The sequence below is a fragment of the Lethenteron reissneri genome, chromosome 48 (genome assembly GCF_015708825.2).
Source record: "Lethenteron reissneri isolate LAM-NWPU_2019-01 chromosome 48, ASM1570882v1, whole genome shotgun sequence".
In the NCBI taxonomy this organism is placed as follows: Eukaryota; Metazoa; Chordata; class Hyperoartia; order Petromyzontiformes; family Petromyzontidae; genus Lethenteron; species Lethenteron reissneri.
This window is the reverse complement of record NC_083826.1, coordinates 8,305,938-8,329,200: the sequence shown is the minus strand read 5'-3', so window position 1 is coordinate 8,329,200 and position 23,263 is coordinate 8,305,938. Positions and strand designations below refer to the sequence as shown.

General features: G+C 47.1%; 1 protein-coding gene across 4 annotated transcripts in view; it reads right to left on the bottom strand.

The window, feature by feature from the left end:
• LOC133354775 (regulator of G-protein signaling 8-like) overlaps nt 1-23,263 on the bottom strand; it is a 125,094-nt gene that overhangs the window by 11,552 nt on the left and 90,279 nt on the right. For 3 of the 4 annotated variants that reach the window (XM_061571890.1, XM_061571891.1, XM_061571892.1), the window contains one exon: nt 4,025-4,095. In XM_061571890.1, the coding sequence (XP_061427874.1) occupies nt 4,025-4,095 (71 nt within the window). Of the gene's footprint in view, nt 1-4,024; nt 4,096-4,691; nt 4,819-23,263 lie in introns of those variants that run through there. The other variant, XM_061571893.1, reaches the window with a different exon arrangement.

Sequence of the window (23,263 nt, the reverse complement as noted above, 5' to 3'; positions counted from 1 at the left end):
AAAAATCCTATTAGTATTAACATGATATAACTTTATGCGGAGTTGTTTTATTACTACTTATTTACACTTTTTTTTTACCCAGGAAAGCCTCAATGGGTCTCAAGGAGTTTTTCTTACGAGGGTAATGCTAAGTTTTCAACAGTAGAGGGAGCAAATGCTCGCCGTGTCTTTCCCGATTCATTTTTCTAACTTGCCAAATTTGGAGCATGAGAGCAGCACGCAATGGCCTACCCTCCTTCGAATTGCCACGTACACGGTGCCAATGTCACGGTGAGTACACTCGCAGTGCTAACTAGGGCACACTGCTGGAATCCGAACTACGAAGCTCTCCAAGAAACGGCGGACGCGCTACCGTTGGGCGATGCTTCGTGTGAATCATACATTCAATGCCATCGGGAGTTCCAGAATATACAAGAGAGTGCAATTCGTTGGCACGTTTCATGAAGGGCACTGCAAGATCCCACCGTGTAGGTCCAAGTGCTTGCTGAGCCGCATTTGACATTAAGTGCTCGCCGCAAATGAACCACCAATAACCTCGCTGATCTCGTCAAGAGCACAAACCATCACGCGAACTCCAGCTGTCCTCGCAGTGGCGGCTTTTGGCTGCTGGCCATCGAACAAAGACGGTCGCCGCATCGCGCGGCGCTTTCAGATGCGCTTCTGCGCCCGTCTGGAACGCTCTCTTACTTCCGATATTAGGAAGCCACTTTTAGCTATTCACTTTTAAATCTAGTTTGAAAAGAGAACTGCTTTTTAATGTTGAGTGTGTTATCCTTCCCCCACACCTTAGATTAGCACGGTTGGCTACGTACGGCGTAAATTACTTAATTGGGATTACGCACAGGAGCAACTTTGCCCCCCGACTGCAAACAAAAACTTGGCGGGACCCTCCTGAAAAGCAGGCTGGAGACTCCGTGAGGCTTTCCAAGGTAAACAAGCGAAACATGAGCAATGGTATTCAAGTGGTGCCCTTGCATATTGAATCGGAGCTCTTGGTGTCGCCCCTCTTGATTTCACAACGCCCTGGTTGTGCAACCCCCCCCCAGGAGTGTTGTCATCGTGAGACAAATCCGGCCGTGACGTGTGTTCCATTTCCATTGCTGCTGTTTTCAACAGCTGCCATGACGGAGCTATGGCACTTTCAAGTCTGGATTGAAAACTCATTTTTTTTAGAACTGCTTTTTTGTGTTCAGTTTGTTGTCCTTCCCCGCACCTCCGATTAGCACAGTTGGCAACGTACGGTGCGAAAGAAGTTCAACGCACATATGTAGCATTCATAACTACTTTATAGGCGTACCAGGGACAGTGGTCGGTTGCGTGATGTGCAGATTGCATTTCACATTCACAACAACAGGGCAACTCTTTCACCGAGACACTTTGCGAGTGCCACTCAACCGCCCTCGTGGGAAATGTTCCGTGCTGATTCAAAATTGACGCTCCTTTGGCAATCCACTGATAGGATACGGCCCTCGCCTACCATCCCAGCCATGTGGGTCAACTCAATTAAACCACTTTTGAGTTTCCAACGAGCGGCGGCAGGGCTGCGCGTGAAACCAACGAGGTGTTGAGTTAACGTCAAACTGGGATGGCCTTCCAATTACGTTCTGCGTGATCGGTCACGGAACTTCATTAAACACATTCCTGCGGAGGGAGCTGGTAGGAACGTTGGGTTGCTCGGTCAATGGCCAGGGTCAACGGCGGCGTGGTGTATTCCGCAAATATGCCCGACTGTGAGGGCGGGCACAAGCCGGCGTGAGTAGGTGAAACGTTGAGTTTTATAAGGGCACCACGGGGTGACCAGCCCTATCCCCACCCAGCCCCACTCCACCCTCCCCACCCAGCCCCACCCCACCCAGCCCCACCCTCCCCACCCAGCCCCACCCTCCCCACCCAGCCCCTCCCCACCCTCCCACTCCCCGCCCAGCCCCTCCCTCCTCATCCAGCCCCTCCCTGCACGACGGACGGACACAATAATCCCCTGTGGGCTGGTGTAACCAGGAGGTTCCTACCCGTAGTATATGTGTGCAAGGATATGTGCACTGATCAGCGTGGTGAAGTATGGTCAAACAACCCCCATGGCTGACATGGTGCGGGAAGGTCGTCATCTGGCAGTGGGTTGAAACGCGGCTGTGAATTGTAATCTTATTGTCGTTATGTCGGCTTCATATTCTTTGTAGATTTTAAGTGCGACTGATCTTGCCAGAACTGTCTTGGAAACGAGATGTGACGCCTAAGGGTCTATCCGGATTAAATAAGGATTAATAAATAAATAATCAAATTACAAGGTTTCATAAACCATGGCTGCTTTCTCAGTGATGCAGAGGGATAATACCTTGGTGGTGATTGCAGAACAACTGAAATGAAATAAAACAACGAATGCTCTGCTCACTGTGAGTAAAAGTAAGTAAATTTCATATAATTATCATGCGCGCCTGATCTCTGAAATAGTACATGCCCTACACGAGATGCATAACGATGCACCGACTCATCGAACAATATCGACTTGTAGCTCACGATACATTTATAAATCGTGCGGGCACGCATCAATGTTTTTCAATTCATATCACAGCGCGTTGCATGCGGGGCTACGTGATGGACAGCAGGGGGCAGTAAAGAAAAATCCATTATTGTACCGTAATCAAATCTTGACTGAAAGCTTTCGTGACCGCAGTAATTCATATTCTCTGGGTCTTTCGGTAAAGTCACGTAGATATTATTATTTTGCTATCTACGTGACTTTACCGAAAGACCCAAAGAATATGTACCGTACTTCTTTTGCACTCCCACGTCTATGCCTATGCTCCCCGCCTTCGCCAAACCGCACTGAACCGCGCGGTAAAAGTATGATTAAATAACCCCAACGACCCACGCAGCGACGGGTCGACTAAGGGGCTGTAAGTGCACGTGTCTTGTTGCGTGGAGCTCGCAGCGACTCGTAGCCGCCACATTCGCCACGTGTGAAACACAAACAACACGAAGCTTAATTGAGCTCTACAACGCGTGTTTATATATATGTGTGTGTGTGCACGCGTGCGTGTGTTTCTATACAACACGCACGCGAGGCATTCATTGCAAAGTTTTTTTGCCCGAGGGAATAAAGTCAGCTCATAAGTGAGGCAAGCAACACGTGTCAGAACTGTTCACGGGCAATGTGAGCGCTTAGTGTGAGACGTAAACTCCCCGATTGAAAACAGTGGTGAACGCTACGCAATGAAAACAACACTGTTGGACAAGCGCAGTGCCTGTTAATTACCCAGAAATGCCTCTTGGGGTCTCAAGATTCCTATTTTCAGCACAGTCTTGCAATGGGGGATGTTTTTTTCTTCTTCTTCTTCTTCCAATGCAATTACATTACTTTTGGGAACGTGGAAGGAAACCAGAGTAGGCACGCGTGTGTGCGCATAACACTCAGAAGCACGACGCAGATTCAATCCAGATATCCGATATATTGAGTTGTCTGTGGACTGAATCAATAAACTGTTACGAACTATTTATATTTTACCCGGTATAGCCCACTGAGCTCTATAGCTCTTCTTTCAGAAGCGACCTGGTCGCAAATGATAGCACAACGTGTTGGAAATGTATATCGGTCAAATACTGTTCGTGAATATTTCTCAATGTGGACGGAAAAACCGGAGGACTTGGAAAACAATCCACACGACCACGGGGCAGAGAGATGCACGCAAACTCAAAATATACAGCCGTCAGGGTCGGGATCGAGCTCACGAGCCTCCTGCATACCAGGCGAGACAAATAACATCTCAATCTTGACGACATCTCGCCGCTGACACCTCCTAGCCACCTCACAGCGCCCCAACACCTACAACACCTGGCAAGCCCCGGTTGCTCACCCATCCGAGCGCAAACGAGGTACCCCCCCCCCAACGCTGCCGCCCCTCCCCCCCACCCCCGCGGTGCTTAGCTTCTGAGATCAGGTGAGTTTGGGTGATGTGGTCATAGAAGAACAACACTAATCAAGTGAAAATTGAAAGTCGGTGGGAGGAGTGGGGGGGGGGCAACTTACAGGTTGGTGGACTTCTGTTTGTTCTTTGTGCCGCCGTCCGTCTCGCCGATGCCCATGTCGGGCGGGGACACCTGTGAAGAGAGAGCAAGAAAATGACGAACGGGGAAAAAAATAAAACGAGAACCATCGCTGGCGGCCCACGCGGCAGGCAAGAGCGCCCCTCTCAGCGTTCAGCGCTGTTCACGGGAAGCAATTCTCAACCTCGCGCCTGCCACTTGATACGAGGCGCCAACGCGTTGCACTCAAAGTGCCCCACTGGCACGGACGCAAAGGAAACACCCTCACCCGCACCCCACCCCCCGTGAGAAGAGTTAACAAGTAGAAACGTCTTTTTCTTCCAAATTTAAGCTGCAGCTCCTAACATCTCCTGCACACCGTTTTCGGACAAGCCACGCAAACGGAATGCCCTTTGCAGGGGAGATGGGCAAAAAACGGCGTCATGTTTTTTTTTTCTCGGAGGCATTCGTGAAGGCAGACGCTGCCACGAGCTAACGTCGACGATCCCAATGATGATAATTCCGCGGCAGCTGGGAGGGGCGCGTCCGCAGTAGAACGACACGTTTTTGAAAGGGCATCACAGACCCCTTTGCTGAACCTCGTAATAAGTGCCGCGCACTTACAAAAATATATAAAGACCGGACTCGTTTCCTCCACGTGTTTTAATTACCTGGGTCGTTTGAAATATCTGCCTTTGTTCTTCATAGACGCTGTTCGTATCCCCTCTCGGCATTCGCGCGCATCGTAAATCGGAAACTGCTCGCGAGGTGGCAGCTGCTACGATGCCACCGTCCCGCACGCATATGGGGCGCGCGAGTCATGAGCCTGCGGGTGCGGATGAATGGGTTTTTGAACAAGACTTGTTTTTGTCTGCCCTCGCTGCGGTGGGTGGAGTTGGGAGTTACCGACCCGGCCAATTGGCCAGCCCCGAGCCACACGTTCCCATCCGGGGGCCCGGTCCCACATTTGGTTCAACCATGGGCCACGACGGAAAAGCGACGGGATGCAAGAAAAGTGCGTGGCACGAGCAGAAGCGACTGCTAAACTCACAGTGGCCGTGGACACGCTGGGGAAAGGTAGGCGGAGTGTGAAATGCTCGCAACGCTCTCCTGTTCAACGGCCCCACCTCTTCACACAATAGAAGCGTCTAACCTTCCAAGGCAGGCATGTGCTTGACTTTGGAATGTGCCACTTTCAGCAAGTATGGGCGTTTTGGTGCTTCGCGAACATTCATCACCCACCCACACTTCCCGCTTGGATGCACCCACGCACAGTTAGCATTGCACTTTGTAATTGAGGTGGGACCCACCAGAGTTTAGGTTGTGATGGAAAAAGAGTATAGACAAGCATGAAGGTGCAGCCCTGCAATTGCTTGCTCACTCTGCCGTTGGCGGAAGGGCCTCCACTGGAGGGAGCTCTAGACTTTTGACTTTTAAACAACTTTCATTGTCGCCAGCAGCAACAGCACTGGAGGCAATTCCGATATGAAATACACAGTCACCAGCAAACAAATAATCGCTATAAATCCACGCGCTGTGGCGCTAAATGCAGCGGGTACAACACAAAAGAAAAGTCACGTGGTGGTGGTGGTAGTGGTCATCGCGCACGCCACGGTGACGAGCGAGCGCTTCAGAAGGTGAACACCACGAGGGTGCCGTCCACGCTGGTACAGAGGGCTTTTCCGGCTCCCCAGCGTTCGAAAAAGACGCGCACATTACCGACATGTGTGTGGTATGCGTGCTCCAGCCGGAGCCGCGCCTTAAGCAGGCCCCTGAACACTGGAAGCACAGAGAGAGCCTCTCTAGAGGGTATATTGGTCTACTCTTCCATGCTGGCCAGATGCGTTGGTAAACTAAACTAAAACAATTTTTATTTTAAGGCCCACTGAGCTATATATAGCTCTTTTTTCCGAAGTGACCTTGCCGCAAACGACAGCTCAGAGTCGTGGCTTATCACGTAGAAATGTATAGCAACCAAATACTCTGAACGCGTGTTTCTAAATGTGGAGTGGAACTAAAGAAACGGAGGATCCGGAGAAAAATGGGTGCACCCAGACTGTTGGCGATCGCCGGATTTGCAGCACCCATTTACACTGCTGGGCGGACAGAGGCAAAGTTGGTTTGAGAAATCGGCCCATTGTTTCAAACTGCCACTCCGGGGAGATGGAATCGAACCGGTGACCTCAAATTTGCAAGTCCAGCCCCGCTGACCATTACACCCGGCAAAAATCCGTCCGAGACCGATTACGGATTAAAAAATTAACCCGTAAAAACAAAGTTTTTCACTATAAATCCTTTATATGCGTGGCGGCTAGAGTCCTCTCGTCCTCTGGCTTGGGATGGCTGCCACCTATGGGTCAGATGATTGTCTGCCACCATTAAGCAATTGGTAATTAAATATTTTAAAAAAAATTCCTAAACAGTGTAAAATTTTGGAATTTTTTTCACGAAAATTAATTGTCACGCACAACGAGTCTGTGTGCAAAATGTCAGCTCGATTGGATCACAGGAAGTGGGTTAAAAAACGACTGAAAGATTTGCACGGTCGTAAGCAAGCAAGCACGCAAGCAAGCAAGTGAACTTAATATAAAGGATTTAAAAAAAAGTATCAGCGACCGACTTCAGGGCCACGTTGTGACCAGTGCGTGGGAAATCTGATCTCGCCCCGAGCAAAGAGCAACGCTTTGTCCCCCGAAGGGCACGGCACACGAGCCTGGCGCCTCTCGTCCCGATTAGCGCTTTACATTTACGGCTACTACTACTAAATACAGCCGTGGCCTCTGTGATGTCACCACAGTGCATTTTGTACATGGGGGGGGGGGGGGGGTGTGATTTAAAAAAACTGAAAAAGAAAACAGGTGTCGGCTTTACACTGTTTACACGGGAATTGAACGTGTAACATTTCGGCAAATTCGTGATACGGACATGGACACCATTCTCTTGGAGGACACGCGACTACACCTGTGTCTGATACAAGAGACGTATTTACTCAACTGCTGGTGTCCGTCTCCAAATATGATCTCTTCTTGCTCCTCTCAATCACAATAATGATTTACTTTTTTTTAATCCAGGAAAGTAGCAACAACTTCATTTCAGGAGGGTTCTGCATTAGTTTTTTTTTACATATCAAGGTGTTTTTGCCCAATTAATGAGTGTCTATTATACGTGTGGGAGGAAACCGGAGGACCCGGAGAAAACCCACGCATGCAAGGGTGCAACACTCTATCCCTGTACAGATGGAAACACATGGAGTTTAGTCCACTCGCTGTCCTGCCTTTTCCTGGCAAGCCAGGGTACGGCACCTCCTCGATACCCATGGGAATGGCGTTCACAGCATTTCTGTGATCCACAAACCCTTGCCTCCAGACTGTGGATTGCAGGCAACGTGCATAGCCACCGCTGTCCGGCGAGAACGACCGGTTTATTCTGTAGCGTTCAGTTGAATGGCAACGTTGTGCAAAGTTGTATTGACCTCTGATGAATGACGGGGCTAAGTTGACAATGATCAGGATTTTTACTTTCTCCATCGCATTTTTGAGTGGAGCATTCCAGCTGCAGGTTACCTCTGAAAAAGAAGCTAATGGCTCAGTGGAAAATCACACTTTTTTGTGTGATTTGCTTACCTCCTATTGTGTTGTTGTATTGTTTGTTTGTTGTTGTAACTTTCTGACCCTCCCTAACTGGACATCTATGAAAAAGAGCTTTCTGGCTCATCGGATTCCTCCCCCAGTATCAATATGATTCTGAACGTGCTGCGATTCTATGCTTGCGCAAGGGCACTACAGTACGTTCAGGGGTTCACTGCCAGAGTCAGGGTTCTGCGAGCCACGAGAGGCCTTTCAGGAGAGAGTTCGTGTAGTTTTGCTATTCCTCCCTTGCTGCAGATGAGAACTCAGTTTTAATCATGGGCATCTAAAACGTTGAGTTAAACCCAGGATCTCAGTTGTGCGAGCTCAATATCATGACCCGCCCGGGTCACTGTTAAGGCACTCGCAAGCACTTTTATCTACTCAATCCTGACACGTAGGCCACTATGGAAATGTAATTCACCAGTGTGTTTGTCTAAGATGTAATTTTCTCATACATGTACATCTGAAGCTTTCTCTTGTCTCCCCCCCTCCACCCCAAAAAAACTTTTAACTTAATTTGCCTGTCAAAATGGGTGGATCTGTTGTCAGAGGTCTGACTCAGTGCTAGAAGAAACGACAGTTGTGTAACGTCACACAGCGCACCGCTCATAATTCATCTTGGGGCAAAAAAGTAATTAACTTTTGGTTTGCTGGCACGGGTTTATATTATTATTGAGCATAATGATCATGACTCCATGTGTACTTTACATTGTCTGGATTTGTTCCCCTTAATTTTACTCAACTATTGTCAACTCCCAAGTAAAAAATAACAACGCTAAGAGCATTTAGAAATGTCCAATAAAAGATGTTATGACAGTTTTTCTTAACATATCACAGGCCCAAGGTTTTACAGACAGTCATCTTCAATAACAAAGGCCCCTTGATTCTTCCCGTCAGAATGAGCTCTTGATCAACTCTGTACAACAACAAATACAGTGCTTGAGAAAGTTCCGTGGCCGAGAACTAAATAACAGGCAGACAAATGAAGTCACTCATACAGTACATGTAAAAATAATGCTGCACGTATGCTGAACTTCTTTCGCACCGTATGTTGCCGACCGTGCAAATCGGTGGCGCGCGATACCCTCTCCTAATCCTCATCACCGGTCCTAATTGTCGCTACCTTCACCTCGATCACACTGCCTTTCCAAGCCAGCCTTGCGCCAGTCCCAATGTCGCTTCCTCGCCAGCGTTGGGGTGACCGGGACCCTTCCCCGGATGCTGACCGGGTTCGGGGAGAAGAGGGCCCACGACATCAGGTGTGGCCCCGAGAGTGCCAACTGGGCCACGTAATGCGCGCCGAAACATTTCACGGTACAACTCTGACGGCATCCACGAGAGGCAGGGCTGACACGGGGAGGTGGGGGTTATTACTCAGCTGCGCTTGGTGACCGTGAGTCGCTGGGGGATAAAACGTCACAAGGCCCCCTGGTTAACCGCAGCCCAGCAGCGTAAGTGGAATTGTTCGTTGCGACATACCGTAATGCATCACTTGCATTATTGTTAAGTCATTAGTGCAGCCTGGCCTTAGCCTTCACATCCGGTTATAGATGTTTCGGGCACATGCGTACGCGCACGCACGCAAAACACACAGATATTCCACTGTATAGTCGTACAGACCGTTGAGGCACACACACGAAGATCCACCCGTATGGCTCCACACACTGATGTGGCAAGTGCCGTTCGTGAGCACTTATTGGGACTGGCCCTGCAACACGAGGCACGGTGTAGCCAGACTAATTCCCCGTCGCCTTTGTCTCCCCAGTGCGAGTGTTCACACATTTACACACCAGGTAATCATTTAAGGTTGGGCCGAATCCAAGAGACCCCCAAGCACCAGTTCAGATATTCAGCACTACGCTACTACTCCAATACCAACACCCGCAATTCGCCACTAAGTGGTGATGAAGTCACCACGGCGCCTGTGCCAGGCCAGGTGCACTTTGAGGCTATCACGTGAAGTGTCGAAGGCTCGCTGACAGGGGGTCACGGGACAGACCCAGGCGCCATGGGTCGACTGAGATCACCGGCAGATGCACCAGCAGCGCCCCCTACTGTGCCATCTACTGCAACTACTACTCCCCACAACAAAGACGCACACATGCTCAGCGAGGGCAGAATACTGGGGAAAAATGGAATTGGTGAGCACCTATTATGGTTGGCACAGCACATGAGGACAGGGCCAGGGCAAGCTGTGTCCCCCCTGCCGCTGATGTTGACAATTGTCAAACATCCCACCGCAGCCCCAAACGAACCTGGAGATGGCCCACGGCAAGGGGCAAGTTACCTTCTGTCGCTGGTGGGCAAAAGCCGAAACGTCTGACCAAAGTGGGCATGAGACGAGCATAAGTCGATTGGATAAACCGCTGCCGGTCAACCCACAATACGAAACACACGCAATTAATATCTCTGAAGAATTGGAATACTGGGATAACCAATTTCACACCAATAATTTGCTGTAACCGTGCTCATTAAATTCAATGCAGAAAACAAACTAAAGTATTATCTCCGTAGTACTAGCCATATACATAATTATACAAGTAACTATGGGTGGTTCGGGGGTGCCTAGGACACCCTTCACAACCATTGACGGCCTTAAGCCAGGAAAGTCACGAAAAAAATTGCACACGAACGACGCATTCACGCAAGCACCCGATGCTCCGTTTTTTGAAGTTTTAAAATTAAACATTTTTTAATTGTATTATGTAATGAATTAGATAATTGTATTTCTTCATTCAAAGCTTATGTAATTTTACATCTGGAAGACTTCATTGAAAACGACATTTCGTGTGAATTTTCTCTCGTCGTTAAGTAGATGGCCTTGCTGGGGGTTCGGTTCGATGCGGACTTTCACCCGTTTGGGATTGCGGGATCGAGATAAGGCGACACAGAGCTGCTGGCCGTGCGAGAAGACCGCCGTCTGCAGATCGATTCCAACGTAATCGAACGTCTGTCCCTGCGCCTTCGTTGTTCATGCAGGGGGCGTGTAGGTTTGCAACTCCCCCTGCATGAAAACGACGGAAAGTGCAGCGCTCATCACAAATATAGTTGTGCGCTTATATAAGAGTATACATATAAGTAATATCAATATCCTTCGAGGGTCTTTCATAGACATCTGGGACACAGCCTGGGAATACCAAAACGTTGTAGGCTTGGGCTGCGAGGTGACCAGGAGATTGCAGAACCGCAATGAGTCAGACCTAACTGTCAGGAGCTTTAAGTGGTATCCCCTTGTCGTTTTTTTCTGGGCACTCCGGTTTTCTCCCAAATGCCAGGCGCACATTGATGGATGTGGCAGAGGGATCGATCGCAGTCTCTTCTGAGACCTCTTCAAGTGTTTTTCTTTGTCCACACACTAGGGGTCATGATTTTCCGCACCCACCACAGGCACATATTTGCAGCATGACAGTAATACCGACATCTTTTTCCTTCTCAGAACTGGAATCTTGCCAAATGAAGTCAAATTTAACGATGAAGGGGTGTTTTCTCCAGTCTAAACTAAACCTTTTTCATTTTACCAGGTAAGGACTACTGAGCAATATATAGCTCTTTTTCAGAAGCGACCAGGCCACAAATTATACCAAAACGAAGTGGCTTTTGATGTGGACATTTAGAGCGCCAAATACTCTAAACGCACGTTCCTAAATGTGGAGAGAAAAAAAAAACAGAGGATCCAGAGAAAAATCTACATGACCACGGGGAGAACATGCAAACTGCAAATATACAGGCGTCGGGATTGTGATCGAACCCACACACACCTGCATACCTGGCGAGGTGGTTAACATCTCGCCACCGTGGCGCCCCTATCAAACACGGAACACTGGGTTTGAACTCAATGTCCCATCCCAGTTGTGTGTGCTTCTTGTTTTTCCACCCATGTTGGCCACGAATTTGGGTTGCAGCTGAATTTTCTGGACCCATCTGGCATAGTGGGTTGGCCTGGATTCCCTACATCAGAGAGGACATAGACGTTTCGTCCACCGCGGCGCAACAACTCACAACCCCCTCGAAGACCCGGTTTTAATCAGTGGTGGCTGAACCAGATTCGAAACCAGGTGGTGGCAGTGCAGTTATCTGATCGCTGGGCTACCTGGCCACCTCTGCTATGGCTTTGTTTTGTACTCAAATGTCCTGGGCTTGAGTACAGGAGCTGGATGGGAGCCGGAATGCCCTCAGCTCGTATGCGGGGGCGACTGACAAGTGTGGGCTGGGCAACGTTGTATTTTTTTTTATTGGCTCTACATTTTAAGTGGCTCATAAAATAGAGCATCTCCTCTTTATTGGCTTGTCTGGAAGGAATGCACACATTTGGAGTTTGTTTCGAAGCATTTTATGGCATTACCATAGACTGAAAAGTGTTTCTCTCCTCCGGAAAAAAAAATAACTAAAAAGGCAATCATAAATTGTTTTGTTAGGTGTCCGGCATGTTTGCAATTATGAAGGGAAACATGTAATGTGTTCCACTGCATAGCAACTTCACAAAATGTTCACCACATTGGTTATTGAGATGCGATGGAGTTTTTGGCGTGAGAAGAGAAAACATGGATCAAATCCAACGTTTGATTTGCTTTTATGATAAATAGCCTCCGTGACTAAAAGATATATTTTTAAAGTCATGACCATATGAAAAACAATCGTCCGGAGGGACACAATAAAACCTGAGATGTTTCTATATTTTTATTTCTTGCACGCTTCTTTGAGCGAGAGGGTTGTGTTATTTGTGCGTGTGTTTTTTGCCCATTCACTGGCGCACAAAAAGTAGCTTTCCATGGATGACATCCTGCAACATGAAAGACCAAAATACCCGTGTGCAGCCATGAAATGTCACTGCACAATGCATGCAATAGCAGAATAACCAGAAACTTTGAGCAACTATTTTTAAAACTGTAGTTTTTCCGATGACATTAGCATTTACTACCATTGCGTGAAGCACAATGGAAGTCCCTCATAGCATTTCTCAAAACCACAAAGCACAAAATGTCCCATCATTGCTCTCTCAAAGCTATCTTTGTGAGCTGACATTTTAACAGAATGTGGGCCACGTCGCATACTTGTAAATGCCAGCAGGCGATGCGTTACTAACACAGGCTGTGGACGGTTGATGCTAATCTTCCATCTCATATGAAAATAATCGAGGTGTAAATGTATTGCCGAAAAGAAATTCTCATATTTACTTACAACGCCTTCATACATGGCACTGGTACAGACACGTGCGGTGGTTGATGCTCGTGTGGGAAAATAAAACAAATAGGCACGCATCTTGTATTGTACTGCATGTACGTTGAACTTCTTTCGCACCGCACGTAGCCAATAGCGCTCATCGGAGGCGCCGATGGCGTGGTGACATGGCTCAGTGGCAGGGCGTTTGTCACTTGTTTAAGAGGTTCGCCGTTCGAAGCCGACAGGCCACCCTGGTTAACACTGCAGGCGCATTAGCCGTGCGTGTGACGCAGGTCTCGTGACGTCATTCGCGAAGGAAAAGTCGGCCGTTGTGTGCTGGAGTCACGGTCCTAATAATGTAAAAATTACCTGCAAATTACTTTGTTTGGATTACTTATTGCAACATCGCCCCCCCCCCCCCCCCACCATCAGATTAATGCAGACTGTGTCCGTTGAAACAGGGCACCGTCATGATAGCCTTGCGGTGTAAGAATGGCACTAAAACCAAATGTGCTCAGTTATTACTACGACTATTATTATTAAGGCATTTACAAAAGCTTGCGGTTTATATGTCTGTGCCTTGCAGCCCACAGGCGATGGTCATAAAACAACACAAGCTCTGTGCGAATGCTTGCACTGCCCTGGCCATGCATGAGAACCCCCCCAAAAATTGTGCATTCGTGTCTTTGTTGAGAATGGAAAACGCCAATTAAATCTGCTGCTGAAACACATGGGTAAATCCATCCTCTTCTTCCGCAATGCAACACAATTCCATTACGAAGCAGTGTTGTTCTCTATATATGTATGTACTGTAAAAGTTCAAGGTCCAGTCCTTGCAGTGTCTTACTTATGCCGCCAATGACAGAAGGGACCCCACTATTTTTGTAGTCGGTGCGCGTTTCCACACTGGCCAGACGAGAAACGTCTTGCTCATGCCGGAGGGAACTCACTCGAGCAACTCTGGAAGATAATTCGGGCCACTCTTCCATGCTGGTCGGATGTCTTTGAAGAAGAGGTGGGCGTACCCACACTCAACCCCACTGCACGCGTCCTGCCGATATGCTCAATGCGGCACACCCATCTACATCGCTGGGTGGACGAGAGGTGGAAGGTTTTAACAAACTCCGTCCGTCGCTTCAATAGCCGCGCTCGGGAGATCGAACCGGCGACCGCTGGATTGCAAGTCCAGTGCTGACGACATTACGATGCAAAGGGGTACGCCGAATTAAAATCTGGCATTCACCGTTGGAACAACATGGGTAAAGTCGATCCCCAATTCCTAAGTACATTCAAATGCGTTGCTACACAAAGTTTGTTTAATACACGGAGGTCATTTACGAGCAATGTCCTGGGCGGAGCCTCAGGTATCGTCTTGTCACCACGGGCGAGTTGACAGGGAGGCAACCGTGGACCCAGGGGGTCATCCTCACGTCACCACCTTTGGTTTTCCAGCTAAAAGTGGAATCGTCGTCATCAATAGCAGTGGTGGCCTGATGATACTGGTGGGTAAACCAAAACACGTTTCAATAGATCCATAGAATTATGATGATAGGGGGTGGGGGGTAGAAGTGGTATAGCAGTTAGCATACTGTGCTATGAACTTGGTGGCTTGATTTTCGATTTAAAGCTTTCGTGACTGCAGGGATTCATCTTCTTGGTTCTTTCGGTAAAGTCACGTAGAAGGGAAATAATAAATAACAAAAATAAAACATAAGACAGAATCTGTCTCCTTGACAGACCTGTTCTTCACCTGAAGACGGCTATACTTGCGTTGTGGCCGAAACGTCATGAGAATTATTTTATTATGTTTAATTTTTATTATTTTATTAAATTCTTTCTACGTGACTTTACCGAAAGAACCAAGAAAATTGGTGGTTTGAGTTCGATTCCCGGCCACGGCTATATCAGTAGTGACAGAAGTTCCAGCTGAATCCTGGCCACCTTCCTCCCTTCACGAATCGGTGCTGACCAGCAGGAATGATGTATGATCAAAGAGCCCACGTGACTGACACAGCGCGGGGAAGCCGACATTCGGCATTATATTAACAAAGTGTTATGAATGATTAATTTATCATTATTAATATTATGACTTTGGGAAACGTGTCATTCAGCCATCCGTCAACAGGTCTTTCAAGTGAGCAATCACAACTAAGCGCTTCAAAACATTTCTATTTACGCAATCTGCAGGCCAGGTGAAGTCCTCTTCAAATGTCAATGCATTTTGCAGTTTTTTTATATTGGTGTGTTGCACATTCCTGTGCTTTTTTTGGTTCTTGACTTATAAACGGAATGACAATCATCTTTCAATAACAACAACTCGAGGTTAAACACCCGGCCGGGGTAGCGCAGTGGCAGAGGGCTCGCCGAACTATCGGAAGGTTGCAGATTCCAAGACTGGTGAGAGGGCAACTCAGATCATTGTCATCGTCATCATTATTCCGGGATTGACAACGTGCACGGTACCACTGTGTGAGATGTCAACTGTTTTTTTGTGTTCGCACGATTTCCAACGAATGTTGGAATCGTGGATGCGCTAAGCCCTGTCCTTCTGGGTTTGTCTGGAGAGGGTGGTGGGGGGCTGGTCGGGGTTATGTAATAACTCTCTTAAAGATGTTCCGACACAAGCAAACGTTTATAGATAAAAAGTTGCGTCGCTATTAGGGGCTTGTAAAGAAAAGTGGCCAAAAACAGTGAAATGGTTTGCTCAAAACTCCCGCGACAAAAACCTGCACTAAGTAAGCCTTGCGAGCCCACGGCTACGATACCATCACCGAGTGACATCACAAGAGGGGTCATCACGAGAGGTCAACACACGTTACATAATCTCCGGACATCGCACGACGCGATGCCGTTGGCGCGGCGTGGAACGCAGCCGAGTCACCGCTCATCGCAAGGACAAACGGAAAGCACCGCTGAATTCCATGCGTGGGCGCGTGCCATTTTTAAATCCTTTATATTAAGTTCGCTTGCTTGCTTAGGACCGTGCAAATCTTTCGGTCGTTTTTTAACCCACTTCCCGTGATCCAATCGAGCTGACATTTTGCACACAGACTCGTTGTGCGTGACAATTAATGTTCGTGAATTTTTTTTCTCCAGATTTTTAAACTGTTTAGGGAAAAAGAAATTAAATATTTATTTACCAATTGGTTAATGCTGGCACACAATCATCTGACCCATAGGTGGCAGCCATCTCAAGCCAGAGGACGAGAGGAATCTAGCCACCCCGATGCCACGCATATAAAGGATTTATAGTGAAAAACTTTGTTTATACGGGTTAATTTTTTCTCTCTTTGCTTCTCGTGGCATTTCTACAACTGGCCCACTCGCGGCTGCGGAGCACCGTCACCGGCAATGAGCAGGTCTGCCGCTGTGGTAGGCGCCGGGTGCTTCACAGCGAGCGTTGTCACTGATCTCGGAGAACAACTTTTCAACTCATTCAACAATTGCAGTGTTTTTTTTATATTTCTACAACCGTAGAAATGAGCCTATTAAGTCGCACTGAGGTGTTTCCAGGTTAGCGAGTCTTGTCATCGCCTGTTACCAAGCCCCTCGCCAAGTGTGCGGCCGTGGGAGAGAGGCTGTGGATGTGGGATCAGGTCTGACTTGACTATAAACGACCACGGATGTGTACATTTGATTCTGTTATTTCGGACAATTCGGCGGCGTTTTTTTTATATAAAGAAGAGCTTCATCATTTCACTGAATTCCTTTCCGAAGAATAATAATTTTAGGATAACAAAACCAACAACTCGGCACGATGTTCCCGCCTCGCTTGTTATTTTCACAAACGTTTACTTTTAGCGTTCTATTTTCCCAGAATCATAGTAAATTGTTGCTACCGGCATTATGAGATTAAACAAAAAAAAACACCCAAGCTCTCACAACTAGCAGTGAGTTAATTTTGTTTGGCCAGGTGAGAACTGAAGAGACCAGGATTAGTCTCGGTGGTGAGATGTTAACTACCTCGCCAGGTATACAGGATGCCTGTACATTTGGAGTTTGCATGTTCTCCCTGTGGTCGCGTGAACATAATTCCGGTTTTTCCCTCCACATTTAAAAACATGTGTTTAAAGTGTTTGGCTGCTATATATTTCCATGTCATAAGCCACTTTGTTGAGCTATCATTTGATAGCCAGATTGCTTCTTGAAAATAACTATATATTGCTCAGTGGCTTTACCTGGTAATATATATATATATTTAAAATAGTTTAATTTGCAAAACTGACCTGAGTCATTCATCGGACGGTAGTTGCGGCGATGACCGCTGCATGCACAATCCCAATGGAGTAATATGCGGTGTAATTTTCAACGGTCCACTCTTGCGAATTCCATCAAAAGATCATTCTACGTCCAATGTGAAGCAGCTGGCGTGTAGCATTATCGTGGTTATTACAAGCGCAGTAATAACCAGGGTGGCCGCTTGATTCGAACCGAGAACGTCTGCAACGAGCGGCGAACGTGCCACAGCTGCATCACCGCTCACAATGAATTGGTCTCCGATTAGCACGGTTGACTATGTACGGTGCGAAATAAGTTCAACGTACACACATACATAAACCCTGTCTTAGGGAACCGGCTCTGAAAATGTCATCACTTCGGAATGCCATTAGCAAGGACTCTTGTTCGGCCGAGGTGGCACATGTTTTTTTTCATACTCTACAAATAGTGTACAAGATGTGGCCATCGAAACGAATATATTAAACCTTACACAATAAATATTTCAAATAGTGACAACGTAATTCTTCAAATATGTATTTGTATGCCATAGCTTCAACTCAAAGAGGTCCAGTTGGTTGATGAATCAAAGCTCACCGACTCACTCCAGCCACTTACTGACCAGTGCTCAGTTGGCTCCATATCACTCTACTATCACTTTTACCACGGATACTCTTCACCATGAAAATTGCTCAATGATTCCTCCACTCACGTTGAGAACTCGGCCTCCCAAACTCTCACCGTTTCATTTCATCCACACTGCTCAGCCACCACCCTGCTGGCCACAGCATCATACTCACCCAGTCACTAACTCACCGATTCACTCACTCAACTCGCTCGCTCACCACATTGCAGGGCACAGCGACACACTCGCTCAGTCACTAACTCACCAGTTCACTCACTCAACCCGCTCGCTCACCACACGGCAGGGCACAGCAACACACTCACTCAGTCACTAACTCACCGAATCACTCACTGAACACGCTCGCTCACCACACTGCAGGGCACAGCGACACACTCACCCAGTCACTAACTCACCGATAGACTCACTCAACATGCTCGCTCACCACACGGCAGGCCACAGCGACACACTCACCCAGTCACTAACTCACCGATTCACTCACTCAACACGCTCGCTCACCACACGGCAAGCCACAGCGATACACTCACCCAGTCACTAACTCACCGATTCACTCACTCAACACGCTCGCTCACCACACTGCAGGGCACAGCGTCACACTCACCCAGTCACTAACTCACCAGTTCACTCACTCAACCCGCTCGCTCACCACACTGCAGGGCACAGCGACACACTCACCCAGTCACTAACTCACCAGTTCACTCACTCAACACGCTCGCTCACCACACTGCAGGCCACAGCGTCACACTCACCCAGGCACTAACTCACCAGTTCACTCACTCAACACGCTCGCTCACCACACTAAAGGCCACAGCGTCACACTCACCCAGTCACTAACTCACCAGTTCACTCACTCAACACGCTCGCTCACCACACTGCAGGCCACAGCGTCACACTCACCCAGTCACTAACTCACCAGTTCACTCACTCAACCTGCTCGCTCACCACACTGCAGGCCACAGCGTCACACTCACCCAGTCACTAACTCACCAGTTCACTCACTCAACATGCTCGCTCACCACACGGCAGGCCACAGCGACACACTCACCCAGTCACTAGCTCACCAGTTCACTCACTCAACCCGCTCGCTCACCACACTGCAGGGCACAGCGTCACACTCACCCAGTCACTAACTCACCAGTTCACTCACTCAACACGCTCGCTCACCACACCGTAGGCCACAACACTTCTCTTCCTGCTTATTCCCTCACACTTTGGAATTCCCTCCCATCGTATATATTTTTCCTAAATTCGTATTATAACCATGCTCAATTGAAGGAATGTGTGAACTAATCTATCACAACTTCAATCGTGTTATTTGTTACTGGGGTTTTAGAACACTTAAGTAATTAAACAGAGACTGACTGACACCACCAATTCACGATACTTGAGAATTCGATTTAGTTACAGATGGCAGCCTGGATGCAAACCCTGGAGTTCAGCAATGGTGGTTTAATGCTCTGGCATAGTGTTAAGCTCTCTGAGTTATCCTGACAAATATTGCATGACTTTTATGAACAGGGAACGGATATTGCCACTTAACTCTCCTTATATTTTATTAACGTCATTTCACACATGTAGGTTGCCATTATCTTCCAAGAGCAAATTTTCCAGGCCAACATTTATGAGGATGCGATGCACATGACGGGCTTTAAAATGTGGCCGGCAGTGATCCATTAAAGTGCATTACTCACGTCACGTTCACAAGGTCCTATGTAAGGAGACCTCACTGGATTTATTTATTGTATCCGGTCAGGTGGCTCAGCGGTTGCAAGAGTGAGTGGCTCGCAATCAGAAGGTTGCGCATTCAAATCCTGGTCTGGGGTTGACCCAGCCCATCATCCCTTCGGGGTCGATAAAAAGGGTACCACTATGTGGGGAAGTCAACGGTGGTTGTCCTATGGATAGATATGCCCTTGCCATAGCAATGTGGAACTTCCATCACCGGTACAGCACTGTAAAAACAGGATAGTGAGTACTGCTTCAATGATCATTTGAGCAATAATTCACTTTGGCTTGGTACTTTAAAATACTCATTTTGCCCTGAGCCGTTACTCTGTTACTCCCAACAATCAGCGCAGAAATATACTATGACTATGCCGTGATGACACAAGCTTTGATACAAATCGGCTTAACAGCCAATGAATGCCATCTCTTTTATCTGCAATTAAATTAGAGTCAGGTCCTTGCGGCATATTGTAGTATTACGTTAAGTCATGATGAAATTAGGAACAACAATTACATTGTACATTTTCCAGAATGCACTAACTGTATAAACTTATTTGCATGTGATTTGTAAGGGAGGTCTGTCGCCCCGTTGTTTCATGGGTAAATCTGCGTGTCGAACAATCTGCAATTGTTACATTTTCACAGGCAAAAATATTGTTGGTGGATTTTTCTAGCAAATAGGAAAAAAAAAGTTATGCTGGCCTGAAGAGGAAAAATTATGTAATACAGGTAGTCCCTGAGTTACGATGGTCCGACTTACGATATTTCGATCTTACGATGGCGATAGCGATGCGACAAAATTGCCATCAACAACCTAACATCGTTCAAGTATGCAGACGACGGACAGAATATTGGCGAGTACAGTACAATATGATACGTTACGATGCGTTCAATGCCCTGTATGATACGTAGCTTTAGTGATTTCATTTTAAGGTTACCACGATACGATACGTTCAATGCATGTTGAAGTTTTCATAGCAGACAGGATTGTTTCCTGAAAAAAACTTTCTATTAAATTGCAGTTCATATAGGTAGGCTAAGAATTTACCTTGTTTTTTTACTCTACATTTTACTGTGCAATACAGTATTGTAATTAATAAATACATACAGTATATAGTTTATACAGTACGGTACTGTAAATTGCTATGTTTTGCTAAATTATCACCATTCTTTAAGACTCCTGGGTAGGCTAGGCCATCTTCGACTTACGATATTTTGACTTACGATGGGGTCGTCGTAACGCATCTCCATCTTAAGTCGAGGACTACCTGTAATCGGATCGTGTTGGGCAATGACGCTTGTTCATAGTAGAGAAACAGAGAGGCAAGAGAGATTTAGTTAATAATAGTTGAGACACTGCACTATCCACCATATATATACCATGGGCCCCTGCTGGCCAATTCGTTTTCAGATCGTTTCTAGCTACAGTGTAAGCCACCTTAAATCGACATATGGACAGTAACCCACTACAGTAGTAGATGCTTAGTAATAGACTAACCATCCAAAGGTTTAACAAAATAAAACATTAAATGTGCACGTAAATTCATATTCACGTGGTGAGTAAAAATATTCTAGGAAGCCAGTGGTCTATCTCGCCGATGTTAGTCAATGGATATATTAATAATTTTTGACGTGCTGGTGTTAATTGCGAGCCTGAAGCGCCAACATGATTGGCAATCTTCCTCAAAGGAAAACAAATTTGAGCGCACCCACCGCATTTACTTCGCAGCCTGACAAATGTTGAGGGTGCAAATTGATTGCCACCTGACGTTGCACCGTGTGCCAAAGAGTTTGAGTTCAAACAACAACAAAAAAACTGCAATCCTATGGGAAACGCTGTTCGTTGCGGCCACCTGGCCGGCTATATAAAGACTGTGGCGGGGGGCTACATTTCGCAACGTGTGACGGCAATGTGCAAATAAATCCGTGTTATTTGTTGCACCTCCTCGCGCTTTGACGTGTGTCCTACACACAAACTTGCCCAACGAATCTCCAACTCGCCAACATTAAGTTTACGACCTCTTCTTCGCCAAAGTAAACGCACATGTTCGTTCTGCTGCCGTTTCAAACACGGCTACCCCGACGATACCCTGCAGTGATTATTTTGACAAGGGCGCTGCTGTGGTGTGACGGTTAACACGCTGGACTTGCAAATCCAGAGGTTGCCGGTTCCATTTCATCTCGAGGCACGGCAGTTAAAGGGATGGGGCAGGTTTATTGCATCTTACTGCCTCTGTCCACACAGCAGTATAGCAGGTCGAGTGAGGTGGGATAAAGTGTGGGTACAACCACACCCTCCAATACATCTGGCCAGCGGGGAAGAGTAGGCCAAAGCACTCTCGAGAGGGGCTCTCTAAAGTCCCCTCTCGTTGGAGGCCCTTCCACCAGCAGTGGTGTGAACAAGAAATTCCAGGGCTGCGCCTTTACGCTTTTACCCATGAACCAAGTATGTTTAAAGACCCCGCCACCCAAGAGTCTGAAGACACGTTTTTACGAGGGTCCTGCAGAATTGGGGGGGGGGGGGTGCGTGGAAAAACATTTCCACGAATTAGTTTTTTGGGAGGGGATTTAGGAGTGCCCGTTAAAAATAAATAAACCTCACTCATTCAAGTAGGTGAAAGATGCCCAGAACTCCACAGAGCGAGAGAGTCAAGAAGCCACTGCCGCCCTGTGAATGTCCTAGCCACCCCGCAATGTCGCTGGGCTAGGCTAGTGCGGAGAATTTCAAGAGAGATTGAATCATGTTACACCGGCAGCCTCTCCATTTTCAAGAACAACGTGGGTTGTTTTCGTTTGTATGAAACATGCGCAAAGCATCACGCGGCAGCTTGTCCCCCAGAATTGGCCCAAATGAACGCGTCGATCTCGTTAACATTCAGTTCAGGCGAACAAGCCCCTAGATCTATTTGGCCAATATACTACCACGATATGCACAGCTTTTGCTTCAGCTATCATAACGGTTATTTTTAATCTGACGAAGGCCTCATCATTATCAGCCATGATCTATCATCTGCCGGATGAAATGCTCCCCAAGGTGTCGCCATTCTGCAACTCCGCTTCGCAGGGTTGGTGACGTATGGTGCGAAAGAAATTCAACATGCATGCATACACCTCTCACGGTCCTGTGATGTAGGAAAAAAATGAAATTAAAATTAATAAAAAATAAAAACAATAAAATCACGACGTTTCGGAGGCAACACAAGCTTCCGTCTTCAGGTGAAACTGTCACAGCAAAATATCTGTATCACCTGAAGACGGAAGCTTGTGTTGCCTCCGAAACGTCGTGATTTTATTGTTTTTATTTTTTATTAATTTTAATTTCATTCTCTGCCACGGACGTCATCTCGGGCGTGTTCCCTACTTTGGCTGCAACTCTGTCGTGGATAACTGCCGTGAAAGCGATTCTTTATTCTAAATTGTATGTTGTTGTTATCTTCAAACAATCTCAGTATAGCTGCAAATACACGTTCTTATTTACTCATGCCTTTGTATGCTTCGTAACGACACGTCTATTTATTAATATTGATTCTCACGTCCGCGATACACACTGCAAATTAGATTTGTCACAATTTGATTTCTATCGATTCATACAAGTTGCACGCAATGGGCTCACGTGACCCATCGAGAAAGTCGAGGCTGCCTATATCCATGCGAGGCCACTTATTTCTCCCCGTGGAGTTTCACTCGGTTTTTACCCAGGATATCCTCACTGAGTCTCAAGACTCTTTTTCAGGAGGGTACTGCCAAGTATTTTGCAATAAGGGGCCAACGTTTGCTGTGACGCCAATTGACTACTGTCATTTGCAGGTCATGTTTCAGCATTGGGATATTTGGCTAATGCCAATTGCATTGTAGATATACTAGCAATACG